At 40.4% G+C, this 11,503-nt stretch overlaps 1 protein-coding gene across 1 annotated transcript in view; it reads right to left on the bottom strand.

The window, feature by feature from the left end:
• Positions 1–11,311, bottom strand: part of LYPD1 (LY6/PLAUR domain containing 1) — a gene marked incomplete at its 5' end in the record, with an annotated part of 14,843 nt that extends 3,532 nt beyond the window's left edge. The window contains one exon of the mRNA XM_008941814.1: positions 11,132–11,311. Coding sequence (XP_008940062.1) covers positions 11,132–11,311 — 180 coding nt within the window. The remainder of the gene's footprint in view (positions 1–11,131) is intronic.
• Positions 11,312–11,503: the final 192 nt, after the last annotated feature.

Below are 11,503 nucleotides of genomic sequence, written 5' to 3'. Positions count from 1 at the left end.
GAACCGCAGACAGTTCTTCAAAGCGGTTATCTGCCTCGCAAGACTCATACCACAGACATAACTGCTAATTACTGGATATTCTTGCTTGAGCAATCAGCTTGATACGTTCATTAACACATCACCTAGAAATATAATTGGAGACCTTTCTGAGAGCTCTTCTTCCAGCCTCAGATTGTTCCGAGTTGCTGGCTAGGCAAGGAGATCACGTTTTAGACTGCTTTTACTGGGATGGGGCCATTCCCAGCTACCTACCCTCAACAGTTTACATTAGTGATCAATTAGTATATTTACTAATATACAATTAGCATATTTACTGCCATTCTCTTGATGGATGAATAACAAATTCTTTCTTTTCCATGGATTCAGCAGCTCCCCAACAGCAGTGTGAGTTATGCATATGTGTAGGTACTATAATGGTGTTTTACTGTGAAGTATATACTACTGACCAATTGATTTTCCTTCATTTTGACTTCAAGGTTTGTAGGGTTGGCTGAGGATGTAGCTAAAGTACAAGTATTTTTAAGAAGAGAGGTGAGTACACAAGGCCAGAATATCTATGTGCTAATGCAATCCTCTCCTTCCACATACACACAGCATGACAACTTTCTTTTCCTTTCTAAGAGAAATTAAATTGGACACTGAAAATTGACTCCTAGACTGAGTAACTTGCCCAGCATTAGATCTCTCTGCCCCAAGTGTGATCATACTTTTAGACAGTATCAAGGCACAGACTACTACTGCATGATTTCTGCCCTATTCCACTCAGTGAAGCAATGGTGTAAATCTCAAGGCTTTTCTATCGTTCCTGCTTCTAACACTGATTTTCTCACCTGGATCTGTTTATACACATGCCTCCCCAAAACAGCCAAGTTCAACTTGCCCTGCTTAACTGCAGTCTAGTCCTGTGCATCTGCACCTGGGCCCCCTTCTGGCTACATGCAGATGCATTCAGTCTTGATATCAACAAATACGCTACAGTTCATTCAAATCCAAAAGCAAGAGCTTCCACCTACCCTGTCTTCAGAGCCCAGTACATGTTCTCTTGAATAATGGCCTAACTTGTTACTAGGACAACCAAAAAAGGTGACATCACACCTACTTCTTACACTGTGTGTATGCAGAAGGCACCAGAAGATCCAACCTTTTTCCTTAGGCACCTTCAATTATTCTGCTATAGCAGGTAAGACAAAAAGAGAAGTGTAAGCACGACTCTCCCAAGAGCCAACCGTAATTCAACCAGTGTGTAACTTTAGTTTGCATCTGTACACTCAAGAATGTTCTTCAGCAAAACACAGTCTCTTGAAAGCCAAAACAGGCAACTAGGATACCACCTCTAAGATCAGTGACCTAAATTCTAAAAAAAAAAAAAAACTGGTCACCTTCCCCTTCTGTGACCCCACTACTCTGCAACTGCTTTCTGTGGTGGCACACCTCCGCAGGAAACACCTCATCCCTCTGCTTCACCCCAGAACAGTCTGTGGCCTCCTGGCCACAAACCTCTGAGCTGTAAGTTTGACTCCCATCAAGTCGATGACGTTGCTTCGCCCAGCACAACTTTTCCAAGCCAAATGCTCTCTCTCATGGGCTGTGACTGACACTCCTCACTTTAAAGAAAGCTTTTGCTGCAGTGTTTTGTACATACCCAATTTTGTAGGCATGTGTAAAATCAGATTTGTCTTCTGCAGCTCATTCCACAAATCCTGCTTTAGCAAAATCTTCTGCACATACTCTGCGTATACCTGCTGCGACAAATCTTTCAGAGAGTTAGAAAACAGCCTGTGCCCAAGTGGCACCCAGGAATGAGGCTTCCTTGAGCAGTCACAAAAAAGCCTTTTCAAGACTGGAGCGGGAGCTGGAGGAATACACAAAGCTGTAGCTTCAGGCACGTAGAAAAGGCTTGTATCTTAAGATATGTAACTCAGAAAGTTAGCAGGCAGATCAAGGCAAGTTTTGAGTCATGCCATTACAACTTTGGCAGAATTTCTCCAATCAGCTGTCTCATATTTGATGCTTAATCTTACCCATCTCCTCCAAGCAACAGGTAGAAAACTGGCCAACAGAGGACAATCCATATTGTGGTGTGCACAACCCATAAGGAGCCCCCAACAGCTATCCTAGCTCTAGCATTAGTATCATTTCATGATTCGTATGTGATGTTTTGATTGTACTCTTAATGTGGTTCTCAAAGACAAGCCTGAGGACCTTATTTATGAGCTGTCACCCCTCCAACACCCTTTGTTTTAATAACCTGAATATTTCCAGTTATCTTATTTCACTGCAAATTTCAATTTTCTGGTCTTGACGAATCTGCAAATTTTCTTTCTTGTGCTTACAGTTGATGTCACCTGCCTATCGATGCTTACTTTGTGATTTCTGTTATATATTACATTCTTTCTTTCTTGGCCTAAACTGTCATGGGCTTGCCCTCCACTTGAGGGAAATTCAGTACCCAGTAGGAGTAGCAAAAGCTCTTTTCTGATGTCTGCTGAAATCTAAAGTGAGACCTTACACTAGTGCAAGAACAACATGTAAACATTTAATATCCTTTTTCTGAAGAACATAAAACATACATGCAACTATGCCTTCATTTTCCTGTATCAGTAATGTTCAAAATTGGGTTCAGACTACACACAAATAGGTTTCTCAATTGTTTAGTTTTCTTAAGTTTTATGTTCATCCTTCTATGCCTTCAGTGGTTTCACTATGGTAATTGTCTATTACTTAGCTAGTACCTGTTCACAAACATCAGTGACAGAGTGCAAAAGGCTCTACTGTGATTTGCCATTTTCTAGAGAAAGTGATTATAAATATTTTCCCTAAAAAGGTCATAAAGATCTTAGAAAGTGACTGATGTTGAAAAGCAATCATTTTTCTGACATTGTGCTCCCTAAACAGCAGTTGGTTTAGTTGGACCATGTTTTTATTGGTTTAAAATATGACTTAAGCTTCTCCAACACAAAACCTTTCATGTATGATTGTAAATGCACTGTTAGAAAACCAGTTCAAGCCAGTGTGCAGTTATAATCATATCCAACCACATCCTCTGTTTCCTTTTACCCTGACTGCCTATGCTCGTCTTCTCCATTTTCCCTGGAGCTCACGAGCTGTTTAAATAATTTGCACCTTGCCAGAAATTTTATCATAGAATTTACTAATTGCCTTATAAACAGCCAATCAAATGTTATAAGCAGCCATTATCAGTGTTTTCTAGATGAAAAAACTGAGGCACTGAAATCAAGTGACCTGAAATCTTTTGCAAAGCTATGTCCCACACTTCCTGAGTTTCAAACCCAGTCTTTAGGACTGCAGCTATTTCACCCTGATCCCTTCCTTTGATGCACTCATTAGACAAGATGAAGTATATTAATGCCATAAAATTCTTTAAAAAAACCCAAACAAACCCAACATAAACACACACAGCAGTTTAATTTGCATATTTTCACGATAAATTTCTATGAAAACAATATCAGAATTCCTTCATACATTTGGCACTTCTAGGGAGTGGCATTTTTTTGCAGAAACTAATGACAATGCAAAACTGGCCTCCTCACTCTCTTTACCCTAACATGGCATCTTGCAGAAATGAAATCATCTCAGAAGAAAACTGGACAGTGTTTGACCAACAGAGGACAAGGGTTTACGTTACTATGGCATCTCTTTGTAAGTCATGCCTTATAATTCTGGTACTGGAAATATGACTCAAAACTGCACTGTTAATAACAAATAACAGCACAAAGTAGTCTGTCACTGCTTGCAGCATCATAAAGCAGAAGCAAGGCACTAAACTGCTTAAAAATGCATAGGCTGAGAAAGTTAAGTACAGCTCCTAATGGTGGTATTATCAAATTTATTTTTTTTTTAAAACCACAAGAGACTACAAACCAGAAGTCAAAGCTCAACTTCCACCTGCCTATCTAATTTTATTTTCTACTGTCCTTATTAATTTCTCTGCTCATTAATGTGGGCTTACAGTCAGGCAGCAAAAGATACAATCTTCTGAACAAAGCTGGCTCTCAGCCTTCCATCCACCACCTGTGCTTTCCCAACACAAAGCTATCAGTATCTGAACAGCCTTGGATATCAAGATCTAAATATACTTATGTTCTAGCAAGAGAGGTGAACTTAAACTTGATTTTCAGAACACATTTTTCTTGATAATCCTTATCTGCTGATATGAACTGGGAAGCCCCAGCCCTTAAGCTGTTACAAACATTAAAATGCTGCACCCCTGTACCAAGTCCCTGTGCTGGTTTGGGCTGGGGTTGAGTTAATTTCCTTCACAGTAGCTGGTATGGGGCTGTGTTTTGGATTTGTGTTGCGAACAGTGCTGGTAATTCAGGGATATTTTAGCCATGGCTGAGCACTGCTCACACACAGTCAAGGCCCTTTCTGCCTCTCATCCCACTCCACCAGTGAGTGGGCCAGGGGTGCACAAGATGTTGGGAGGGGACACAGCTGGGATGCCTGACCCCAGCTGACCAAAGGGATGTCCCAGGCCGTATGACATCATGCCCAGCATATAAAGCTGGGGGAAGGAGGAGGAAGGGGAGGACATTTAGTGATGGTGTTTGTCTTCCCAAGCAGCTGTTATATGTGATGGAGCCCTGCTCCCTGGAGATGCCTGAACACCTGCCTGCCCATTGGAAGTGGTGAATAAACTCCTTGGTTTGCTTTGCTTGTGCACGTGGCTTTTGCTTTACCTGTTAAACTGGACTTATCACAACCCACAAACTTCCAAACTTCTCCCCTTCCTATTCTCTCTCCCATCCCAGCTGGGAGGGCAGGGGTGGGAGTCAGCAACCAGCTGTGCAGGGTTTAGTTGCCAGTTGGGGTTAAATCACTACAGTCCCATAAATAATTTTATATGTGAAGAGTCTTGTTGCATCCTACTAATTAACGTCCTTACCATCTTCCACGGACTGGTTCACACATTTACACTTGCATGGCAGCACCTTTGAAATCCATTCAGGTTTTATAACTTTAGCAATTTTCATGCTTAGGGTTTTACAGCCTGTTCCACTTCAGAGCAGGATTTGCCTGCTTTTTCATTTACTTTTTCCACATTCAAAGACTCACCAGTAATTTGGCAAAATAGATTATATGAAGACTACAAAGGAAAAATGTAAATGAAAAATTTGGATTAAACGAAACACACTTGCCAATGTTCTGATAAGGTCACTGGGAGCTAAGATAAGTGGTAGGGTCAGGCCATAAGAAGTTTTCAGAAATAGATTAATTTGTGTGTGAAATGCAAGAGAAAACTCTTAAAGAGGTTTAAGAGACACCAGGCTGCAGGCACTGTATCATCACAAAATTCATTTGCATACCTTCCATACAAGTCTAAGAAATAACATAACATAAAAAGCTACTGTCCACATCTGTGCAAAATGAAATTCACTGGACAAGATACTGTGAATTCCTTAAAAATAATACAGCCCCGCATCACTTCAGCACTGGGATCCCTGTCATGACTTGAACTGTTAACTCCACTTGTTGCTTTTCCATACTCAAAGGCAATCAGAGCAGCAATCCACTACATACTGCCTGCAACTCGGCCCCAGCTGATGCGCTTCACTCGGTTCATCCCATAAGTGGCTGGAAGCTTTCTGAGCAACCCAAAGATTGGAGGGAATTTAGTAGTAAGAAAAGAGCTTAGGCATCTGAAAAAGCATTTCTGAATGGTGATAAAGCCACAGGTCAAATTTTTCAGCATACAGCACACATTAACACCACATATTGTAAGTCTTTTACTCAGCAACAAAAATAAACTGCATTTTTCTGATATTTTCTACTATGCCTTCATTTCACTGGGCACCCACTAGCATGACACAATGTTATAGGTAACAACTGTCACGTGCCAGTTTTTTTAAGCTGTCAGTAAAAATTTTTATTATGCTTTACTCTGATTTAAGACAAAAAAGAAAAGTTCTTTTGAGTTACATTGATATGCTTTGACCAAGAGACAACGTAGAAGAAAATAAAGAGGAAAAAAATAAACATCTACCACCAGCTCACTGAATGTTTCTTACTATTTGTAAATGGATACTGGGGATAGAGCTATTTCCTATAAAATTTTAATGCCTACAGTGATTCTGAAGACATTAAACTTTGTTTGCTGTTTTAATCATTTTGTCAATGAATGTACACCAGGGTATAGTTTCCCCTTGATACAAGTATGCAATTAGTATTAGTACTAATGGATGTTATACATGAAAACAGAAAAAAACTATGTGCTTCTGTAATCCTTAACAGCCATACACAAAACAACTTAATCATGGCAGCAACACAGTAAGATTAAAAATAAAAGTAGTAAGCACAGGTTAAGAATTACCATAGGCTAACTCATCACACTACTTAAGACACCGTTTTCCTCTGCCTCATAAAATAAGCAACTGGGAAGCAAATACTGAGAAGAGTTAAATAAAATTATGATTCAACAGTGAGATGATGATCTTGTTCATGATGTTCCCATGCAGCACACAATTAAAGTAATTGGTTTAATTACACCACAGGATTATACACTACGTAAACACATTAAAGGGACCATTGTAAACCAAATAAGAGATATTTCATGTTGCAGATTAATAGAAATTATGAGGTTGTTTCCCAACTCCCTTGCAGAAGAAAATTCATAAACAGTCTTATTTAGACAGACTTTTAAAAATATCAGTCCTGCAACTGTGGACCGTTTTTCTCCCTTGCAGAAATTCATAGAAGTATGTTCACAACTACATTAGAGCACAGGGTGTATTGTTCAAAACATACACATGGGCAGGTTTACTTACAGAGAGTTCAGAGAAGTTTAGACTGGCTGCCTGTCTGGGCTGTCTCATCCTTCATGTTTTATTCCTTTCTGATCTATTCACGTTGCAATCTCCCTTTGCCTTAAGTAGGTTTTAGATCAGCCTTTACACTCAGATAGTTCTCATCTTCGGTAAAAGGTAAAATACATTGTCAGTCCATTTTCCATGATACGTGTATAAAAGCATATACACATTATATACTCATCTACATCTCATCAAGATGTTTCATCCGGTCCAAATATGCTGGAGGATTCCTTTGTTCTTACATATATTCCTAAAAGACAGGAGCACTGACATTCCTAAGTTAAAAGTTCATAGATAGGAAGGAGAGAGGGCAAGTGGGAGAGGGAGATCTGCCATGGGCATTTCCACAATGTATCTGCAAAGGGGAATTATTATAAGCAAGAATTTTGATCCTTTGTCAAACATTTCATTTACACAGTTTTCAAACACCTGCTTATCCAGTTGAAGAATGCACTAGAAACTTGTGCCTTACATTCATCACTGTGGACAAAAATTACTTGGCACAGTCTTCAATGCCACTTCCCCCTCTCACCATTTTTCCCTCTAAAGGAAAAAAGAACTGATTTTTTTTTAAAGCTTGAATTAACAAGTTAGCTTGTAAGATTTTGCATCACAGGCATAAGGACTGTCTTGTCCTTCCCTAACTCCCACTGGAACAGGATGTTAACATAACTGCATGAAACTTCTTCTAGCAAAATTTTTTAGTGCAGCTCTGCTTAAAGCAAGAAAAATATTTTGTCATTTACTTGACAGAGTCTCCAATTCTGTGCACTGACAGATCCCCAAAGTGCACCTGAAATATAAGCTGCCATAGCAAAGTGCATGTTTGCAGGGGAGGCAGAATTATGCTCGTTCCACATAATCACTTAATCAGATACATGCTGCCATACACTCAGCTCGCTTGGAGTTGTGCAGCGGAGCCCGATCCCACCTGGTACCACCCACAGCCGGGTCACAGCCTGCCCGGCTAGTTCAGAGTATCAGTGACTGACACCTGCACTGGCAGCCTCTCCCATCAGGGGCTGTCACAGTAACAGCTGCTGCTTCAGCCCTGGCTTAGGAACAGCCCTATGCTGCTGCTCTCTCCCACCTAAGATTGGCTCTCCAGAAGCGGAGATAATGTTCTGAGACAACAGTGACAATTTAAGCACTAACTCTAATTTTATAGCAACTGAAGAGGAGTGGTTTGCTTAGCTATGATCAGGCATAAGGAACTATTTACAATATAAATAATAAAAAAATCCCAGAGTTGCAGATCTCCACTGTGTTGCTTACAGAATAAAAATGAAGCTGAACCATTGAGCTGTCATTGCACAACTCAACGAACACCAACAAATACGTACGAAAAGAAGTCACGGGCTACATGCTAGGGGCTATGATTTGGGCACATCACAGAATGCAAGCCAGCAACCCCCCAACAGCAAAAGAAACAACTCAGGTTAATCCATACTGCAAAGGAAGGGTGACTACATCAATAGGTTACTGATTCAGACCATGAACTTTATTTCAAAATATTGTATTTAACTTTTAAATAAGGTTTAGGAGAACTGTAGCGTTTTGCTCACTGACACAGCTATATTTTATTAAGGACAGAAATAGATTAGTCTACAAAAATTAAATTATACTTCTTTGACTGTATCTAGTCAAGAGGAAAAACTCTAATTATGAGATTGTGCTGTCAAATAAATGCAAATTCACATCTTTCATATTCTGGGTTAAAAATTCAAACTCAGGTCTATTATAAATTAAAATCAATATTTGAAACATTTCAGCTTTTAGGGATAAGCAACAACCAAAAGAAGCAAGTTGTGGAATATCCTGGTAGAAGTAGAATGTATTATTAAATAAACCTTGGGAAAATAAAGTAGTTATATTACACACATTTAAATATCAATTAGTAAAAAAAAAAAACCAAACAAAAACAATAAAGGATGATGAACTGAATCATCTGTTTTACAACCAATCCTCTCTAGAGCTGACTGAGGATAACAGAGAAGCTAAGCTTGCAATTTAAACTGCACTCAATTTGAAATAGTTCAGTTAAAAATTTAAATGTATTAACTAGCTGAAATTTATGATCTCTAAGCTTAAAGTGAGAACTGCTTTTACAGAGGTAAATTAAATAAAATAGAACAGTGGTAACCTATGCACAGCGTGCTAGTTACCTCCTAAAGGGAAAATCCAAGGATCTGCTCAGAGACAATATAAAATTGCACAGGAAAAAAAGCCCAAAACCCACTACTCAGTTTCTTTTAGGAGCTCCTTATTTACTACATTGTGAACCAATTTCTTCATAGGAGTAAGGACAAGCTGTGCACCAATGTCTGTCTAAAATCTACCAAAGCAGTTCCAATTTGCATGTTGAAGGTGCTGCAGCCTTGCCTGCTGGTTAGAGAAGAGACATGTGGCTGGACATGGCACCCTGCCCCACACACCCACGGGGGGTTGGGGGGTGGGTTTGGGGGTGTGCACATGTGCAAGCACACCCTTGGACTTGCATGTTAAGTCTGCAAGGGGTTTACCTGACTGAACACACTGTTCTAACAGTCACCTGAAGGGAAGATTACAGACATGTTTCTGGAGGGCTGAGAGAGTCTGAGGTTGCATTGAAATGAAAATGTGAAGGAACCAGACAAGCTGTTTAAAAAAAAAAAAAACCAAACCCAAAACTAGCAAACACCAAACAACTGTTAGACAACAAAAGTAAGTTCTTATTTTATCCCTACATCTACGCACCGTGCTTACAGCCCTTCATGTTTACATCCATTCAAACCTATTAAAAGTACTACAGAAGCTGTGGTGTGCAGGTAGCAAAGCCTTCACACCTTCATTTAGATACTTGGCCTTTAAAGGCACCTCACAAGCCATAACTATCTCCTATGCACAATACCCTTTCTAAGTGAACTTGAAATAAAATATTTCAGTAACATATAGCTTGAAAAAATACTAGTCTCATTTAAACAGTTTTTTTTTTTTTCTCTACGCTGGAGAACTGATAAATATTTTATAGAAATAGTCACTGTGGATGGTGTCACCCAGGGTGAAAGTGCCAGCAGCTACGATGACAACAACTGTTACAATTTATCATTCATAAGGTGGTGGTCTGAAACTACAACTGCAAATGGAACTAGGCAATTAATAAACACTTTGAAAACATTAATGAGTAGTTTCCTAACGTGAAGAACCAGTGTTAGTGTTACAGATGGATGCACACTTTTGCTAGGTAGACAGGGATCCTGCTGTCACTGAAGGACTCTGAGAAAGGACAGGCTACAGCTTGATTGACATTCAGGGTGTAACAGTCCTTCACGTCGGTTAACTCCATACTCTGAGGCATTGCCCTCAGCAGCAGGATGCACAATCCCAGACAGCAGCTTCCCCCTAAATCAGTTCTCAGAACCCAAACTGCCCTCTGCACCCCAAGCTCACTGCGTGGTGCCCAGGTCCCAGCTAGGGGAGCCTGGCAGCTGTCTGCAGGAGCTGCAGCTCCCACACCTTCGCTCGCACCCCGCCCAGCCCGGGAGCCCCTCATGAGGCCCCAGGCTCCTGCTGGTGCAGGCAGCGACAGCTCCCAGACAGCTCCCTCTGAAACGCAAATGCCATTTGCGACGCCCAACAGGAAAAACAATTCCTAACACAGCCCAAAAGGCAAGAGGGGCGAGCCATGGAGCTGCAGCTCTTTTCCTCCTGAACACGTTTATCTCCAAATACACTAACTTGAGATTTATGACATTAAGGGAAAAGCCCCCTTCGGACTTAGAAAGTGAGTATGGCAAAGATACCTAGTTGTGCCCTCCTCTCCTCACTTCTCAAAATGTCCTTGGTATCCCTCCCTCCCTTTTGCTTGATGTTTTCTTTTATGGATGAAAAAGATGACTACACTTCCTTACGATGAACCTTCAGAGTATATGAATTTCTAGAGTAAATAAAAGAAAGGAGGGAATTACTAATTTAATGCTTTTCCATCTCTTGGGGAAAAAGCCCATGTAATTAACTGTAATGAGATTAAACTAACTTGTTGTTATTAATTTCCCAGTGCTGGGAAACTAAATCTGAGACCCATAAGACTCTACTAACAGCTTTATCAACGTTTTGCTGGCATCCTTCAGTTTTTACACCAATCTTAAAGGTAAACTATCAACTTTATTGAGTTGCAAAGCCACTCACAAGTATAAGAAACTGCATCCAGTCCCCTTAGGTAGAAATGACAGACTCGTCTGTAGCCGAAGACTGAATAGGTGGAGCCAAATGCAACAAATGCTATCCAGCACAAATAAACAGAAGTGCAATTATTAAATTCTTACCAAAACTTTTTTCCATTACTTCCTTCTGACACATATCTTGAACATTCATTGTACAATTCACAATAAATTCTGGAGCAGAGCAGTCATTATTTAGTTGGAACTCCTCACACTGGTAGCACTGTATCTGCAAACCCAAGCCTGGAACAGAGAAAATTTTGCTCAGAAAAAATAGTAATAACACTTAAAAACCACAAACAAACAACACGTGCCAGAAATCTTACTTGTCCTTGCATCTCTCCATTTTGCTGCTCCTCACCACTCACCGGCTAACGTAAAACAAAGGCGTCGCCCACTCAGCTGAGGCTGTGCCTAAGGCGCTAAGCGCCCGATTAATCAGCGGGCCGCCGTCGGCGGGGACTCCGGGGCGGGCTC

Source organism: Merops nubicus, unplaced genomic scaffold, assembly GCF_000691845.1.
Source record: "Merops nubicus isolate BGI_N331 unplaced genomic scaffold, ASM69184v1 scaffold16310, whole genome shotgun sequence".
Taxonomy (NCBI): Eukaryota; Metazoa; Chordata; class Aves; order Coraciiformes; family Meropidae; genus Merops; species Merops nubicus.
Note: the sequence above shows the minus strand (reverse complement) of the source record. Positions and strands in the feature narration are given on the sequence as shown.